The sequence below is a fragment of the Elephantulus edwardii genome, unplaced genomic scaffold, assembly GCF_000299155.1.
Source record: "Elephantulus edwardii isolate Elephantulus edwardi_28Jun2011 unplaced genomic scaffold, EleEdw1.0 scaffold00044, whole genome shotgun sequence".
Lineage (NCBI taxonomy): Eukaryota > Metazoa > Chordata > Mammalia > Macroscelidea > Macroscelididae > Elephantulus > Elephantulus edwardii.
The window spans coordinates 11,192,843-11,213,178 of record NW_006399794.1 but is presented as its reverse complement, the minus strand read 5'-3'; the positions used below and the strand labels follow the sequence as shown (position 1 = coordinate 11,213,178).

The following is a 20,336-nucleotide window of genomic DNA, read 5'->3' as shown; positions in this document are numbered from 1 at the left end:
GGGCTGTTGTGCATAGGGTCGCTATGAGTCGGAAACGACTCAACGGCACATAACAACAACAACAACAACAACAACATACCAAGAAATATATCTATATGTTTACCTATCTACTTATCTATCTCTTTATATGTTTATATATATTCTTTAATATAATATATAGCCTTATATATTATATAATTATATAGAACATTTAACTATACTGTATATTTTATACATATAAGCAAACTCTGGCATTGCCGGTAAGAAGTGTTGGTTTGGCAACATAAGTGGCTTCGTGGAAGAAATATGGGTAATCTCCTACATAATTTACAGCCTTTAAAAACCTAATGATCACCAATAAATCAGTTCCTATTTGTTGGACATATATATACATATATCTCCTCTCACTGAGAATTTTACAGTGTAACCTTCCATTTCCCCTAACTTGGTATCTCACAAATATATTTTCCTGTAAGTCATTTATATGTACAATATCAGTTACACTACATGGAACTTGAAAGCACTATGCAAGGAACTAGATGTCAATAGGCCTTCCTCGTCCACATGCACAATAACCAACAAAACAATTGAGTAGGACAGGAATTGGAAAGTTACCAATAATTACAACAATGGACCATGCTAAAACTCTCCAATGGTGTGTGTACGTAGGGAACATGAAAGAGAAACACAGAGACAAATCATATACAAAAAGAGTAGTTTCTTTGTAAAAAGATTCTGATAAGTCACAGACCAGTAAGATTAAAGGGAAAAAAACCCAAACTAGTTTTTACTGTAAACTCTGCAACCCCGCGGTTTCACCCCAACTAATTCTCACCAAACAGTCTGGTGAGTGGAGGGAGGGAGTAATGGAAATGGGAAGGATCCATAAGGGACCTAAAAAGTTTGGGCAATGAGGGGTAAGGGCCAATGGGGATTGATTTTATAAAACATAATGCATGGAAATGATTGCATAAACACAATATTAATGAAGAATGGTGTCAAACACAATTTAAAAAGGTAGGAAAAAGCCCTACAAGTCTTTGAAGTAATACAGATTATAAATTTACAAAGATTATCAAGTTTCTATCGGTATGTGGAGAAAACTCGGATCTTACCCACATGATTATCATGTTCACAGTGGCTTCCATGTCTTCAAAGATTAGTATGGCAAAGTCAAGAATATATATTTCTTTTTTGGTGGGGAGTTCATGGATAATGGATATTGCCTATTGCTTGTTATTTTTAGAACCAGCCTCAGGCAGGGTGACTCACTGTCTTTGTTTAAATTCAGCACACAGAGTTTATCTTTGTCCTTTTTATCTTCCTGATTGGTTGGTTAGTTCCACTTAATCCTTGTAAAAACTGGCACTGATTCTGGAATATGATGTGTTAGTCATTATGGAAGCTGAAAAATGTATTGGTTTTATTCCCTTAAGGGATCTACATTATTTTTTAAAATGTGCATTTTTTTTATGGGCTAGACTACTTAGTCCTGAATTTGAGAAAAGAGGTTTCAAAGCAAAACAATTTGACATTGAGAATCTTCTTCCAACATAGTCTGGGATAACTTCCAACTATTTTCCTTTCATTTTGACTTAGAGAATCAGTGTCACCCTTTTATTAGGGTGGCTTCTTTTTTAATAGATAAGTTACATTTTATTTTTTAAAAAGTATTTTAGTACCCACTCTCTAATCTGTTTTGTTCTGACACCATAAATTACAGGGTTGAGAGCAGGTGGAATGACAACATAGAAATTAGCAAGAAGAATGTGTATGTAACGTGGTATGTTTTTTCCAAACCTATGGGTCATGAATGAAAAAAATGCAGGTGTGTAGAAAGCTAACATGACACACACATGGGAGCCACAGGTGCTGAGTGCTTTGAGCCGGGCATCATGGGATGGCAGTCGAAAGACAGCACGGAGAATTTGGACATAAGAGATGACAATGGCTATGATATCAAATACCAGGATAGAAATTGCACATAAGCCATAGATAATGTTGATCTTGATGCTGGCACAGGACAGGCGGGCAATGCCCATGTGCTCACAGTAAGTATGAGGGATAATTTGGTGTCCACAAAATGGTAACCTAAGGATGAGGAGAACAAAGGGTATGGCGAAAGACAATGGCCTTAGGAGAATTACCAATGCAATGATGAACACCACTCTGTTTGTCAGCACCAGTGTGTAACGAAGAGGATTGCAGATGGCCACAAAGCGATCATAGGCCATGGCCACAAGCACAGCTGACTCCATGCCAGTGCATAAGTGGATGAAGAACATTTGGATGAGGCATCCCTCAAAGGAGATTTCCTGTAGATTGAGCCAGAAGATGCCAAGCATCTTGGGGATGGTGGATGTGGACAATCCTAGATCAATAGATGACAGAATGGCCAAGAAGTAAAACATAGGCTGATGGAGGCTACGTTCAGTTTGAATCACAAAAAGTATGCAGACATTTCCAAGGACAGCAGTCAAGTACACAGCACAGAATGGGAAGCCAATCCAGACGTGTACACTTTCCAGCCCAGGAATCCCCAGAAGGAGGAAATAATAGGGATGGAATAGAGTGATATTGGGTGAGGCCATTCTTCTGGGGATTTTCTTGCAACAACATATACCACAGACCAACTATCTCTCATTCACTGGGAAACTTCTGTATTCCTCCATGTGAAATATTTATAATAATAATAAAAATAAACAAAAGAAGAAAATAACTAAAAATTCCATCACATTATATCCATATTATTGTCTTAGAAGCCTGAAAATACACAAAATTTAATAAGTTAAAATGTAGCTACCTGATTTCAACAGACATCATCATATACATTCTATTAAATTCAGTATTTTAGTTAAACTAATATTGACTATCTACCACACATATACCAGTCTCTAAGAGTGATAGTAAAAAATGCAATAGAAAAGATTCCTTTACACATGTCATTTAACTCAGTGGTAAGGAATTACGTTGCCAATGCAAAAGTGTGCGATTTGAATCCTCCAGCTGCTCTACAAGAGAAGGATGGACAGTTTCCATCTCTGCAATTTACTGCCTCTGAAAATCCACTGGAGGGCCAGGTATGAGTTAGTTCCAACTCAACAGTACAAGACAATAATTAAGAATGTATACAATCGGTGATTTCAATGCACGCAGTGATTTCTAAGATAAAGTTCTTATACCACTTTGTGTATAAAGTTATTGTGACGTTTATTGTTGTACAGAAAATTACTTAATAACATATTATATGGACACATAACAAGGAACACAATGTAACCATGATGGCAGTCAAAAAAATTAAAAATATGCTGCATATCCAAGCTGAATTTATGTATGTAACACAATCCTAAAAGGAATCAGAAACAGCAAACCAGAACTTCTTAAAACCATGTTAGATCCGTACAAGACTTCTAATGTTTAAACCCCAAGACTATTTCTCATCCATAGCAATTTTTCTATCTCTTTCTTGTTGATGTAAAAATCAAAGGTTTACTCTGCCTTGATGTTTTATTAAGGACACCTTCTATCCAGTTTTGCTTATACTAGAACATGTCCATCTCTTTTCACTTCTGCTTTGATGATAGGCAAATATACCCTTTTCACTTTGAAGTGTCTTTGTGCTGTGGGCTAAGGAAAGAAACAAAATATTATACATTAATATGGACCAAAATCACATTTATGAAACATCACAAGATAATCAGCTATTGAGTTAATTTATACACAACACTCCTTGAACTCAATCTCTCCTGTCTTTCACTACACTTAATTGCTTCCATTAACTATTACTTTATTAGTTATAAACATATATTTATTAAAGTATTACACAGGTAGATAGATAAAAAGAAAGATAATTGTGACAGCAAGCCAAGGTTCTGGTAGGCAAAAATACTCAGTCTAATTATAAACTATCAAATTTAGGAAGATTGCAAACAGAAACACAAGCTACTGTCAATCTTCAAATTGCATAAGAGACTGAAAGTATTTGAAAGATAAGGTTGACTTTATATTGCTATTATTAATTAACATCAGATAAATAACAAAGTTAAGAGCATAAAAGAATAACTCACAAGTAGTTAAAGTAATGATGGAGAAAATATATTTGCATAAGCAAATATATACAAAAATATTGTATTTTAATATAGAAGATTGAGAGGAGAATATTTGAAAGAGGAACCTATAACTGGACTTCATCTATTATTTGGCATTAGATCACAGACCCTAAGTAAGTAAGTAAATACATACATACATATATAGGTCGATAATCGAATAAATAAATCATTGAAACTAGTTGCTGCTGAGTTGACCCTGATATTCACTCCACTGTTTCAGATTAGAACTGTGCCCATAGATTTTTTTTTAAAAAAAAAAAAACACTAACTTTATTTGCTGTACAGAGGTAACTCGTGGTGGTTGTGATGCCGAACACTGTGACCCTGATGTGCGAAATGCAAGAAGGGTTACTCATGGTGGACAGTGTTTGGCGGAGCCCCCGAATAAAACAAGCTTGGAAGCAGGAGTGGCATGCACTTCCAAAATAACTTGCCTCTGGAAACCCTATAAACCTGGAGAAAGGGTGAAAGTCAGGCAAGTGTCGAGGACTTTTGTTCACAGGGTCGCTATGAGTTGCCTACAACTCAACAGCATTTAACAACAACAGCAACTCTATTTGGAAGTACATAGCTATCAGTTCTTCAAAGCCACCTCTGACTGTCTTGAGCATTTCCGCTACCAATTGAACGTAATAAACATTTGCACTATCCAGGTGATCTTTGGTGTCTTTGACATGGCACAATATTCAGAAACAGATTCTAAAATTGAGGCTAAATTATGTTTCTATGTGATCTGCTATCTTTGCCTACATCTAAATTTCTTAGGAAAGGAGACAAAATACCTACATTCTGACATCATTACAAGGTATACATGGATCAAGAAAGATGATTATAAAATAGTTGATCTGTTATTTAAGAACATTGTTAAACAAAAAGCTCTGGTGAATTTGGTAATGTCACACGTGCTACACTTTCAGTATAAACCCTAAAATAGATAATATCATACTATAATTTGAAACCTCCCTTTATTTTCATATAAATATTTAAGTAAAGTGCATCATAAGCAATTTACAGCTAAATTTATCTGAAAATCTTATCCTTAGGTATTTTATAGTCATTGACATGAACCTCTGGACATTAACTTTTCCAAAATAGTTAGCAACAGCTTCTGGATAAAGGAATACAGATAATTAACTATCTTTATTTTACCAGATAACATTAATTCAGCTCTTCTGCTTGAACGGTTTAAGATAAATTTTACCTTTGAGGCATATTTTGCTTTGATATACCATAGGTTCAGACTAGGGGTATTTTATACAATATTTAGATTAAAAATATAATTTCATTGAAAGAGACCTGAAGCTAGAAAGATAGAAAATTTGAAATGAAGACAGAAATTAGCAACACATAGAGATTTGTTTGCCTCCACCTGTGTAAAAATGAAGACAAGAGTGACTGTTCAAATATCTAAAAGATCATTTTGCAGTAAATTCTCTTGTTCTCATTTCTCTTGTTCTCCAAGCAGTTTCCCCTTTCCATTCTCATCACTTACCACTTTCTTCCTTGAGCTCAAAACTGGCTACAGATAAGAATTCATCCTCCTAAACCCTTACTTCCCATCAGGTGCATGTAGAAGTTAGGAAGTTTTTCCTATTTTCTTCTGAACTCCATTTGCTTAGGGAGATGGTTCTTATTGCACTGTAACCAAAGCCTCCAGAGTAAAAACTGCAAGCGCTAGAACCCCCTGGAGATATTGGTAGTTACTTTGTTCTGGGATCTGAGTTAACTAGTTTTCAAGTGAATGAGGGTTGTTGTGTCAGAATTAGTAAGACTGGCTCAGGCCAGGGCAGTGTTCAGAGCAACTATTCATAAGGCCACTATGGGCCACAGGTGACTTGACTGCACGTAACCAACACAGCAATGTGTAGAGTTAGTTCATGTCCTGATTCTAGACCCAGATTTCAAAATTTAGAATAAAGGCACTTGCAAGACCCCAGATGAGATGGATTGATACAGTAATTGGTGGGAATATGGGAGTCGGTGTGTCGAAGGCAAAGAGACTGGCTCAGGACAGGACAGATTTCAGAGCTGTTGTACACAGGGTTGCTATGAGTCACAGACGACCCAACGGCACACAACGACAACAACACGGGGAAAACAGTCTTATAGCATGCAGAAACTTTAGACATTTTCCAACCGGTTTCCTGGGATAAGGTTTAAGTTCATTATCATTAGTGAGAATGACAGAGAGGGCTAGTCCAGGTCTCATAATAAATAACTGTACCATATAAATTTTATCTTTTTACTGTTACAAAAAATCATATCAGCTCATGATATTTAGTTTAACTGGATTCATAGCAATGAGTTAAATTTTGTGTGGTTTTCTAGTGTTCAAACATGAAAAAATGAACTATAACTCATGTGATGTCAACCCAAAGGCAGTTGGTTTGAATCTACAGCCTCCTTTGCTGAAGGAAAATGGGCAATTTCCTAGTGTGATTTGCTGCCTCTGAACCAACTAGAAGATCACTTATAAGTCGTTTCTGCTTAGAGGGTACATAACCACAAGAGCAAAGATTAGAGGGAATTCTATAGAGCGCTTCTACTTTGTCCTAACAGATGGCTCATATTATTTGGAATGCATTCAATGGCGCATGCACACAGACATACACATAGGATAAAAGAACGAGTGTCAAAATGCATTACAATTTTACATCACATTGACTTGCCATTTTGTCAGATTGAAAATTCCCTGGAAGCAATGTTGTTGTTGTTGTTGTTGTTATGTGCCGTTGAGTCGCCTGCGACTCATAGCGACCCTATGTACAACAGCCCTAAACTCAGCCCTGTCCTGTGCCAATCGCACTGTCTCTGACACTCCCATCCCAATTATCCCAGTCAAAATAAAAATTTACACAGTAGATATTAATAGTTTTGCCACTACTTTTCCATTGATTACTTCCATGAAATCATGTACAGATTTTACTAAAATTTGAAATCTATTAAATCTGTCAATTTGTAAATATTGTTTATAATCTTAGCACCATTTTTAAGCCATTGTTTTTATTGTGTGTTCCCCCCAAATAGACCCAATTCATAGGAAAATCTCTAGCAGATTTTCAGAGGCAGTAAATCACATAGGAGGAAATTGTCCATCTTTGTCTCTTGAAGCAGCTGGTGAATTCGAATGGTGTTCCATTGGGTTGGCAGTGCAATGCCTTATTCCTAGGCCACCAGAGGCTCAACTACAATTTATAGTGAGACTACATACAACAAACAGGTAAAAATCTTGTCTAATCCTCCACTAGCATCACAAGCACTGCTGTGCTTAAATCCAATGTTAGGGTCACTGCATCAATTCATCTCTCCCTCACTGATCCTCTGCTATTCCAAGCATGCAGTCCTCGATACACTGGATCCTACTGATGGCATGTCTAATATATGTGAGATGAAGTTTCATCATCCTTGCTTCGAAGAAATTTTGGTGACTGCACTTCTTCCAAGAATTATTTCTTTGTTCTTTTGGCAGTCCATGATATATCCAAAGTTCTTTGCCAACATCACAACTCAAAGGCATTAAATTCTTGTTTTGTTCTTCCTTAGTAATCTTAAAACTTTCACATGCATAAATGAAAGCAAAAATAACATGGCATGAGTTAGGTGTACCTTAGTCTTTCGAGTGACATCTTTCCTCTTTGCACTTTAAAGAGGTTTTTGTAGCATATTAACACAATTTAATAAAAGAGATGCATTCTTTATTCTGACCGTCAATGATATATTTAATATTCTTACCCACAGAATAATTCAAATACATCAATTCTTCGTCAATCTTTATTCATTGTTCAGTTTTTCACACAAATCAGACAAAGACAATTCTTTGGGTCAGGCACCTTTAGACTTCAAAATGGTGTTTTTGAAAGCAAATGTTAATGTCTATCTGAGATTTTGACAGCTGCATCCAACGGTTGTTGATGCAAACCCTGACAGCTTTACTCATTTCTCCTTTTATTATTGCGTTTCTTATTGATCCAATAGAAAGGATTCTTTCCCTTTATATTATACTATAATCTGTAAGCTGAAGTCTTTGATCTTTATCAATAAGTTTTTCAACTACTCGTCAGTTCCAGCAAGCATGATGTGAGGTCTGCATGCTACTGGTTGTTAATGTGTCATTCTGTTAATCTAATGCTCAGATAGTTTGCTCAGCATACATTTTGAGTAACTATGATGAAAGACTACAATCCTGACACATAATAACTTTACTAGTTTTAAAACATGCACTATCTTCCTTTTTCTTTCTGTCAAAACATTGCTGTCAGGGACCTCTCCACATTACTGAGGAGCAATGACATCAGTTTGAAGATCAAGGTACACTTGATTCCAGCCATGCTGAATGACTTTTCAATCACGTGCTATGCATCTGAAAGCTGAACTATTGAGTAAGCATGACAGGAAGAACTAATGCCTTTTGAACTGTGGTACTACAGAAGAGCACTGAATAGTCCAGGAACTGGCAAAAGAACAAACAGATGTATCTTGGAGAAAGCATGGAGTTGAGATTGTTGATAACTTCAGTTAGCTTAGTTCCACAATCAACATTCTTGGCACCAGCAGTTAGGAAATCAAACTATTAATTGCATTGGAAAATCCTATTGTCAGTGACCTCTCTAGAGTCCTGAACAATGACGATGTCAGTCTTAGTCTGGAGACTAAGGTCTGTACAATTATTTGCTAAGCATCTGAGAGCTGGACAATAACTAAGGATGATAGAAGAGGAATAGATGTCTTTGAGTTGTGGTGCTGGAGAAGAGTGTTGAACATACCATGGACTGCCAGGGCAACAAACAGATCTGTCCTAGAGATGCAAAACCAGGCTGCATTCTGGAGGCAAGAATTTTGAGGCTCTGTTTTATATACTTTGAGCATGTGTCCAGGAGGGATCAGTCCTTAGAGAAGAACATAATGCTTGGAAAGGCAGAGCAACCGTGTAGGAGAGAAAGACCCTGGATGAGATGGATTGACTCAAGTGACTGGAGAAATGGGATTAAGTAGATTGGCTCAGGATAGGGCAGGTTTCAGAGCTAGTGTACACAGGGTCACTATGAGTCACTGGGGACCCAATAGCACATAACAACAAGAAGAATAGTCTTTGGAGGCAAAAAATGGTAAAGTTTCATCTCTTATTTTGGGCATGTTTCTGGAAGAGGCTATTCTGTGGGGAGGGACATAATGCTCAGAAAGGTGGAGAGTCAGTGAAAGAGAGGAAGATCCTCAACCAGATGGATTGACAGGGTACAGAATAGGACAAAGTACTGCTGTTCAAAGGGTCACTATGAGTCATACTCATTTTGAGGGCACCTAGCTCAGTTTCACATACTTTGGACATGTTGCCCAGAGGGACTGATCTTTGGAGAGGGAAGGATATCATGCTTGGAAGGGTAGAGGGACGGGACAGGTGAGGAAGACCCTGGGTGAGATGGATCAACACAGTGACTGGGGCAGAGACAGTGAGATTGACTCAGAATAGGGCAAGATTCAAAGCTATTGTGCATATAGGGTGGCTAAGAGTCACAGGCAACTCAGCAGCACATTGCAACAATATGATGTTGCATATATGAAAACAGTGTTTCTTTAATTCCTATTCTTCATTGTAGCACCTATATTTTGTTATGGTTCACATCATTGAATGCCTTTATACAGTCAAGAAAACAGAAATAAACATTTTTATAATAATCTGCACCTTCAGTCAAGATCAAACTGGCATTGACAATGATAACATTTTTAAAGGGCCATAAACCAACAGTATAAATTAGAAAGAAGATTTTCAAAGCCCAGTTCCCAGTCTGTCTCAATCTGGAAGTTCTTCAGTCCATCAACTAAGAGAGAAGTACTATACTCATAAGAGCAAACAGTGAACAAGCAAGCATATGCTTACACAAATTAAAAAAGGAAGTGGCAACCGCACAAGTTACTTCTCCCAATACAACAAACTGACTAATAAATGTTGCACCCCTAATGCTTTTGTGGTTGTGTGTGTGTGTGTGTGTGTCATTGAGTCAGAACTGACCCATAGCTGTCCCTCCAGGAGGTTTTCATAGGCAGTTAATCACATGAGAGGAAATTGCCAATCCTGCTCCTGTGGAACTGCTGGGAAATTCCTTACCACAAGACCACCTGAGAATCATAAAAAAAGAAAGCAAGTGAGCAGACATAAAGAAAAACCCACCTGAGACTACCGGCTTCTCCCAACAAAGATGGTTCTGGCGGTTCTGCCTGGCTGCTTCCGGTCTGAAGATGGTCCTGGTTATCCTCAGGGGAGCATTTTCTCTCTCAGGCTGCTCTGGGTCACTATGATTTTTAAGTACCATGTGTTGCCAACTTCTGGACTGTTAGTCTTGCTATTCTGGATTTCTGTTTCTAGTTTTTCTATGGTTTCTAATGCTTACATTTGGCTTGTTCTCTGTGGCTGTGTATGTGATAGCCAATGGGATATTAGGGTATTTACCTATCCATTGTACGTAGACTACTTTCTCTCTTTACACGTTAGAAGGATTATTTGAATCCCTGCTCACTGGGTCTCCAACTTTCTGAAAACCTAACTCTGTGTATAGATGGTTACTGTGAAACAGCATCTCTTTTCCATGTTGATGGAATTTTTTTCAGTCAGTCTTCAATGGGAAGCAATGGCATATGATATCTTGTATTCTTATATTCTGCTTGGTGGCTTGGTGGAGGTCAGTGTTGTTGTTAGGTGCTGCTGAGGTGACTATGACTCTGGGAACAACAAATCTAAACTGTATTCTATACTCTGTCATCCCCATCATTTCATATTTGACCCCATTGCTATAGTTACTATATTAATCCAGCATCTTAAGGGTCTTCATATCTACTCTCCATCTTTCTAAGCCATTTTTTTTTCCAAAGAATAGCCACTCCTAACAATATGCCCAAAGTATGTGAGAAAAAGTTTTGTCCTCTTTGCTTCCAAGCATCATTCTGACTTCACTTTCTTCTACTCTAACACCACAGCTCAAAAGTATCCTTTCTCTTCATGTGATTCTCTTCATTGTCCAGCTTTCAGATGCATAGCAAATTATTGAAAAGACCATGGCCTAAATCAGGCACATCTTAGTCTTCAAACTGACAGCATTGATCCTTAGTAATTTGGAAAAGTCCCTGACAGCAGACTTGCCCAATGCAATATGTCTCATGATTTCCTGATTACTGGCACCATGGGTGTTAATTGTGGATCCAAGTAAAATGAAATTGTTGACAAATCCATTCTTTTCTCCCTTTATCATGATTATGTCAGCTGACCCAGTGGTGAAAATTTTGTTTTCTTGACATTGAAATGCAATCCATAGCGAAGACTGCAGTCCTTGACCTTCTATAGCAAACACTTCAAGTCGTCCTCAGTTTGGTGAACAATACTATGCCAGCTGCATAAAGCAAGATGTTGATGAATCTTCCTCCAATCCTGATGCCACATTCTTCTTTACATAGTCCAGCCTCCTGAATTATCTGTTCCACATAGAGATTGAAAAGGTATGGAGAAAGGATACACCCTTGACACACATCTTTCTTGATTTTGAACCATGCAGAATTACCTTTGCCCTATTCATACAACAAATTTCTGGTCTACTTATAGGTTTTGCTTGAGTACAATTAAATATTCTGGGATTCTCATTCTTCTCAAGGTAAGTCACAATTTAAGGGTTATACATAAAGTTATCAAATTTATAAGAGTATTTTGTTTTACAATGTTCTCTAAGCAACATATCAATGGCTTTCTAAAGATCCTTTTTTAGTCCTTGCATGTATTGCAGAAACCTGGCAATGTAGGCATTTTTGTCTCCTTTTGTAAGTAACGAAATTTATATCTAGGCAAAGATCACGTGGTTAATAAGAAATATAACTTGACCTCCACTTCTAGCATCTCTTTCTGAATACCATGCCATGTCAAAGACACTAAGGAGTCCATGTATGGTGAAAATGTTTACTATATTCAATGGTTAACCAACTAAAGGTTCAGCACACCTACAGGTGGCTTTGAAGACTAATGGCTATATACTTCAAAAAAAGTTAGTTATACTAAATCCTATGGCACATAGCACTCTGACACAATAGGGTGAAAATGAGTCAGAGTCAGCCCAACAGCAACTAGTTTTAACTATTTATCTATTTGTGTATGTATGTTGTTATTGTTGAGTACAGTTGAGTTAGAACTGCCCCAATAGCTGACCCTCCAGTGGGTTTTCAAAGGCCGTTAATTGTACAGGAGATTCCCAATCTTTCTCCTCTAGAGCACCTGGTGGATTTGAACCACATGCCTTTGGGATTGCATTGTAGCTTCTCATCACCAGGCCACCAGAGTATATATATGTACTTATTTATTTATTTATTTTAGGTTGTTACATTTTCTGATGCCAGATAAAAACAAAGAAATTCAACTATAGGTCCCTATTTCAAATATTCCCATCCAATTCCCTCAGTTGAAATACAGGTTGTGTTTATAGGCACTCTCTGCCTACATCATATTTCTTCATCACTACTATCAGTTGCTCTTTTATGTTCTTAAATTTATCTATTTGTTTGACATTGATTATTGATAACAATAAACTTTTTTAAAAATAATATTTTAAATACTTCTAGGCTCTCATGAAAAGCAATGATGTCAGTCTAGAGACTACGATGTAACTGATCCAGGTCATGGCTTTCACAATTACTTGCTATGCATTAGAGAGCTAGACAATGACAAAGGGTGACAGAAAAAGCATAGACTTCTTTGTGTTGTGGTGCTGGAGAAGAGTACTGAACTTACGATGAACTGCCAAGAAAACAAACACATCTATCCCAAAGAGGGTGAAACTAGGTTGCTCCTTGGAGGCAAGGATTTTGAAACTCTGTCTCACATACTTTGGGCATGTGGCCAGGAGGGACTGATCCTTGGACAACATACCTGGAAGGGTAGAAGATTAGAGCAAGAGAAGACCCTGGATGAGATGAATTATATCCTTGTCACACTAGTATCATATAATTCAAAAGACAGATTCTAAAATCCCTTTTAAAAGTGTCAGTTTTCAAAGCCTCTAAAGTAAATTTCCTGTTTTGATAATATATGCCAAAAAGCTTTATATTTTTCCACATATTATTCCATTTGGTTTTAACCAAGTGCCTCCTTTAATATATAAATGACTAAGATTTTTCTGTTGGAAGTCCATTATCCAAAGACATACCTTATATGTCAATAAAGAAAACTACTAACTATGTATTATTGAATACATAATTGTATCAGTATAAAATAAAATACATTCTTTAAACTATATAAATGAATAGATTAGGTATAAGTGCAATTTAACAGTAGTGGTTCAGGGAAGGCACTTTTACCTGTAATTACTGAGTGACATATTGTAGGAAGCTGTTGTTGTAAAGTTGAGTATGACTAATAGCAACCTTATGAACAAAAGATCTGAATCTGTCCTATTCTGTGCCATCCTCACACTTCCTTACACACAAGAGTCCATTGCAGTAGTCATTATGTCAATCTACCTGGTTGACGGTCTTCCTATCCCTCACTGACCTTCCATCCTTCTCGGCATCATGTCCTTCTCCAAAGCCCCTTCATCCTTACTCCAAAGAGAACTCTGCCTGCACCCTCTCCAAGGCATGGCTGTTTATTCTCTTGACTGTCAATGGGATGTTCAATGCTCTTTTTCAAAATCACAGCTCAAAGGTGTCAATTCTTTTTGTCATCCATGTTCATTGTCCAACTCTCAGATGCATAGCAAGTAACCAAAAAGACCATGGCCTAAATCAGATGCACTATAGTCCTCAAACTGGCATCATGACCCCTCACAAATTTGGAGAGGTCACTAACTGCAGATTTTCCCAGTGCAGTATATCTCCTTATTTCCTGACTGCTGGTACCAAGAGTGTTAATTATGGATCCAAGCAAGAGGGAGCTGTTGAAAGTAAGGAATACCAGAAGAATGACTCTTTGTGCTTTATTGACTATGTAAAGGCATTTGAATGTGTGGATCATAACAAGTTGTGGCTGACATTGAGAAGAATGAGTACTTTATTGTGTTCATGTGGTACCTATACCGGGACCAGGAGACTTGTGTGAACAGAGCAGGGGAACTCTGCATGGAGCAAAATTGAGAAAAGACTGTGTCAGAGTTGTATTCTCTCTCTACAGCGATTCAATCTGAATGCTGAGCAAATTATTGGAAAATCTGGGCTCTATGAAGAGGAGTGTGGCATCAGGATGGGAGGGAGACTCATCAGGAACCTGTATTATGCAGATGACACAACCTTACTAGCTGAAAGGAAGGAGGACTTGAAGCACTTGTTGCAGATGATCAAGGAATATAGCCTTCAGTGCAGATTGCATCTCAATGTCAGTAAAACAAAGATTCTTACCAATGGCAGCATCATGATGGTTGGAGATGAGGAAGCTTTTACAAATCTAATATTTTTATTTCAATAAAATTAAATATTTTAAGCTTATTTTGCAACATATTAATAGTATGGAAGATCCAAAAATAGAATTTTGAAGCCAGCTCTCTCTTAAAATTCCCATGAATATTTGTTCAGTTATAGCTTCTACTTTGTTAGTTAGCATTGAGGCAATTCTAACTCATTGTGATTTTATATAGAATGGAATAAAATTCTACCCTGTGCTACTATTATGAGCATTATTGCATTTGGTTCCATTGTTGTAGCTATTAAAAGTTAATAGAAGTCAAATAGTAAGTATAGCTAAAAATTTAGTGCTTTTCTTCCCATGATTTCACAGTTACATTTTTTGCTTAATAAATTTCTACTTATTATACCAATATTGTTAAGCAGAACTAGAAAACATCAATTGACATTACATGGATCTAGAGGTCCATTTTCAAAATTACACATATACAGCAGGGGATAAAAAGACACAAAAGCAGTTGGGTAATGCTTAAATTGGACCATCCTTGGTGATTTATGCTTAGTAATGTAACTCCCATGATGTGGCCAAAAACCAAACAAACAAAGAAACAAAAAAGATGATAGAATAGTTAACTTGAAAAGAGGTTATTGAAAGTCAGAATCCATAAACATAATTCCACCAAATAAACAACTAAACACATCTTTAAAGCTAGAAAGACCACTAAATAAACAAGGAAACAGACAAATAAACTCCTTAAGACTAGTTGCTATGAAGTTGGAACTGCCTCACAACGGACCATGGGAAGGAGATTGTCCATCTTTCTCTTGGAGTCGCTAGTGGATCAAAACACTAGAGAAACAACGCCTTTAGGTAGCAATGCAACTTCCACTTCCTATTTACTGAATTAACAAGTGAATATTGTATTGCTCATGTGAAAAATACATGACTTTCTCATGTGATTATTTTCATAGTGTGACATACCTTTAGAAGTTAACAAAATAAAGTGAAGATTAATACTGTTTTTAAATAAGAAATCCAGAAGTATGGGAGATGGTGAAATGTTTATTATTTCAGTACCAGCACTTGTCACGGTGACGTATTACTTTTGTTTAAATGCAACATGTACTTTGTAGGGCTTTCCCCTATTGCTTTGTTTCACTTTATTTTGGTTTAAACTAAATCACCTGTAGATTGTGATGTGTTCAGTTACAAGTAGTTTAAATGTTGAGCTTATTCCTTATGTGAGATATTTATTAATACCACACAATAAAAATGTATATAACACTTTAATTACAGTATTCAGTATAGGGTTCTGAGAACTACACTGTAGTTCTCAGGTTGCATAAACGATATCATACACTAAAACATTGGCATTGTGAGCTTTCTCCCAAGATAGATAGAGTTGTCTTTCAGATGTTTTTCTTCCATTGGAAAATAAAGCATCACTATTGTTGGGTTTTGTGTCACCATATTGCCTGCAACTCATAATAACCCTACCTACATTAGTTCTGAACCCTGCCCTATTCTGAGCCAACCTCACCATCTTCGACAGACCTAATCCCACTGAGTCAGTCCATTTCATCCTGGGCCTTCCTCTCTTGCACTGTCCCTCCACCCTTCTACACATGATGTCCCTCTCCAAGGACTAGTTCCTCCTGGCCATGAGCCCAAAGTATGTGAGCTGGAGCTTCAAACTCTTTTCTTCAAGGGAGCAGCTTAGTTTCACCCTCTTCAGGACAGACCTGTTTGTTCTGGGAGTCCACTGTATGTTCAACAATCTTCTCCAGTACAACACATCAGTACTACTATTTTATTATATTTTACACTTTATGAATACAAAAGTTATATTTTATTTCTTAGAAAATATTTCAATACTCATTCTCTAATCTGTGTAGTTCTGACACTGTAGGTTACAGGGTTAAGAGCAGGTGGAATGACCACATAAAAATTAGCAAGAATGATATGTATGTAACGTGGTATATTTTTGCCAAACCTATGGGCCATAAAAGAAAAAAATGCAGGTGTGTAGAAAGCCAGGACAACACACACATGAGAACCACAGGTGCTGAGTGCTTTGAGCCGGGCATCAGGGAAGGCAATTGAAAGACAGCAAGAAGGATCTGGACATAGGATATGACAATGGCTATGATGTCAAACACCAAGACAGAAACGGCACATAAACCATAGATGATGTTGATCTTGATGCTGGCACAGGACAGGCGGGCAATGCCCATGTGCTCACAGTAAGTATGAGGGATAATTTGGTGTCCACAGAATGGCAACCTAAGGATGAGCACTACAAAGAGAATTGCAATGGCCAAGGGCCTCAGGAGGATGATCAAAGCTAAGATTGATACTACCTTGTCTGTAAGCATCAATGTGTAGCGGAGAGGGTTGCAGATGGCCACATAGTATCATAAGCCATGGCCACAAGGACAGCTGATTCCATGCCAGTGTACAGGTGGATGAAAAACATCTGAATGAGGCAGCCTTCAAATACTATTTCTCTTAGGTTGAACCAGAAGATGCCAAGCATCTTGGGGATGGTGGATGTGGATAGTCCCAGATCAATAGATGACAGAATGGCTAAGAAGTAGAACATGGGCTGATGGAGGCTACTCTCAGTCTGAATCATGAAGAGTATGCAGATATTTCCAAGGACAGCAGTCAGGTACACAGCACAGAAAGGGAAGCCAATCCATACGTGTACATTTTCTAGGCCAGGTACACCCATTAGGTAGAAAGAAGAGGGATGAAATAGAGTAGTATTAAGTGGGACCATTCTTCTGAGTTTTGCGTTTGGGCTTTTTGTTTTGTTTGTTTTTATCTCAGTCTGTCCCAGACCAAGTACTCTCATTAATTTGGAGGCTTTTGCTCAGGGAAGAATAATAATAAATTAGTGAAAACCTATCACGTTCTACTTATATCATTGTAGGAGCCTAAAAGTGCATAACATGTAATGATAAAATTGTAGCCACTTTATTTTCACACATGCCATAATGAAGGACCCCCAAACCGCTGGTCCTGTTCTGTCCCGAGTGGACGGCGAAGACCCAAGACTCCAAGACACCGGCTTGATGCAACAGCAAGAGATAAGAGGTTTATTGCGGAGCTCCGGGCTGACTCTTATCTCTGGCAAGAGATAAAGGAGCCGGACCACAAGCAAAGTTAGGTTTTCTTATACACTTTAGGGGGATACAGCTGGGTATCAGCTTCTCATTGGGTGATGAAAGCACAGTTTGAATTCATTGGTTCAGTGTTCGCTCAGGGTTTACACAGCATTTTTGCACGTAGCACTTGCGGCAGTCACGTAGCACATGTAGCAGTTAGATAGATCTTTAACTATAGGGTGGTGTCACAAATTCTTAAGTATACAATGAGTTCAAACTCCAGGGCAGTGGAAAAGCACAAGACACATTGGTTATCAGTCGGGAAACAAAGGCACATGGGTTATCAGTTGAGAAACAACCTCTGCTTGTTTGCTGTGCCCTTCTGCTAGCCATTCTTGAAATACTGTTGCCCTGGATACATGGGTGTGGGGCTTTACTCGAGACAATGGAAAAATTCCTGAGTTTAACTTAGCTGAGAACTATAGAAACTCGAGTTTAGTTCAGCTGAGAACTATAGGGACTATTTTAATTTCAATCTTTTCATTAATATCCATTCTATGACATTTGACATTTTACTTCAACAAATATTAGCTATACATATGTCTCATATATTAGCTATACATATGTCTTTAGATATAAAAAGTATACATCGAAAAATATTTGTTGTTTAAATCAAGAATTCATGACTATGTACTTTGTGGACAAATAATTAGGAATACAGAATAAACATGATGACAGTCAATCTAATTCTATATATATCACATATCTGAACTGAATATATTCAATGAAATTATCCAAGAAACTTGAAATTAAGCAAATGAGAATTTTTTGAGATTATTTTACTTCCTTGTATACCTTGAATACTTATACCATAATTCTTATCTAATAGTTGTTTTCCTATCTCTCCTTTCTTGCTAAAACAAGTTATTTAAGTCTATTTTACTTTTGTATTATGGAAGTCACAATGAACTTCATCTCAGGATGATCCTCTGGTTCCAACACTTATAATGATTTATTCTCATTGTTCATTTCTGCCTTGTTATAGGCAAATAGAACCTTGTAATTTTTAAAGTGTCGTCATCTGATGTCTAAAGAAACAAACAAAGTTAGCACAGACAAATATCAATATTCAAATTTATAGAAGATCAGAAAATGGTCACATGTTATTATGGTGAGGTGCTATCAAGTTTACTATGACTCGTGTTAAGTGCCATCAAGTCAAACATGACTCATAGTGAACTTTGTCCTATAACTATTGGCATTTCTCTAATATCATAGATTTCTAGAGACATTTTGTTTAGGAAGTGAATGCCACTCCTGCTTCTAAGCCTGTCTTAATCTGAGAGCTCCACCAAACACCATCCATCATAGGTAACCATTGTGGAATTTGACACACCAATGTCACAGCATTCAGCATCTCTGCAACCCCAAGTTATTTGTATAGCAAAGTGATAGAGCAGTGCTGTACCACTTAGAAGAATGTTCATTCCAAACACAATTAACACTAGACCCTTGGGCTGCAGCCAGAGGACCCAACCAACTATTAAATACACAGGGCCACTCACCAGGTCCTGATTGACTTAAACAAGAGGCTTCCAGCCCACAGCTCATTGTTAGCCAAGTACAGCATATCCAATCAGCTCATACACGGTTGTGAAGGAAATAAAAACAACCTAACAGTCCACACCCGACCCTCAACCAAAACAAACGGAGCCCACCTTCTAGAATCCAACAGCTTCCAAACTTAGTCAGGCCCAGCCAAATTTATAGCTAACCTAAAAATAACAGATCTGAACCTTGTTCTATCCTGTACCATTCTTATAATCTCTGATATGCTTGAGGCTACTGTTATAGACATATGCCAATGTATCTTTTGAGCATCTTCCAGTTAGTAAGTTAATAGTAATTTAAATGCATCACTCTTTACTCTCAACCGTTACTATTGTTTACTAATTTTAGTTGCTTACAGTTTCTATCATCTTCAGCATACTTTGATCAAGACTATGAGATAGATATATTATTATGAAAGCTCTATAAGTTCTGACATTTAGAAGTACATATTACAAATACAAATTGCCAAATTAAAGAGAATTGCCACATAGGACAAGAAATACAGTATACATAACTAGATCCCTGTCTTCTAACTTGCAGAAGAGAACTGGATGGATTTGCAAGGGGGGGTCTCAAGTGAGATTGCTACTATTGTTAGGCAAAGACAAATAATTAATTAAATGGAATAGAATAAAAGACAAACTCTTAGGAAATTGCTGAAAACGATGAAGAAAATATCGTTGCTATGAGCAGAAAAGCAAACCCACAAGGGGGTGCCATTTTACTTGAGGGATTTGGAGAGCTAGAATAGTATCATGGGATTTCTTCTCTATGATTTGAATTTAGCTAATTTAACACATATTAAAAAGAAAAAACAAAAACTAATTGCTATTTAGTTGACTCGGACTCATGGTGATCCCATCTTGTCAGGGTAAAAGTGTGTTCCACAGTTTCAATGACTGGAATTTTGGTTATTTCATTGGTGTTTTTTTATTTTTTTCCCCAGAAGTTTTTAACCTTGGAGGGCATGGCTACATTTCTCAAAAGCCACCTCCCTAAGCAAATAGAGTTCAGAATGTTGGGAAAGACTTACTCACTTCTAGATATGTTAGTTAGGTTAATAAAGTTTTAATACATAGATTTTTCTTTCAAGTTGCTTCTGTGTAGCTTAACTCTTCTCTGCTTAAAAGCTAAACATGATATTTGGACCACCTCGAGATT

General features: G+C 37.2%; 1 protein-coding gene and 1 pseudogene across 1 annotated transcript; both read right to left on the bottom strand.

Annotated features, from left to right (window-relative positions):
* Positions 1–1,628: 1,628 nt before the first annotated feature.
* On the bottom strand, positions 1,629–2,570 carry LOC102856965 (olfactory receptor 52E1-like). Its single transcript, XM_006885510.1, has one exon. It carries the CDS (start codon positions 2,568–2,570, stop codon positions 1,629–1,631), a length of 942 nt encoding a protein of 313 aa, XP_006885572.1.
* Positions 2,571–16,296: 13,726 nt separating this feature from the next.
* On the bottom strand, positions 16,297–17,236 carry LOC102856565 (annotated as a pseudogene).
* Positions 17,237–20,336: the final 3,100 nt, after the last annotated feature.

Coding starts and splice junctions, on each gene's coding strand:
- LOC102856965 (XM_006885510.1), bottom strand. CDS start 2,570: ATGGCCTCACCCAATATCACTCTATTCCATCCCTATTATTTCCTCCTT.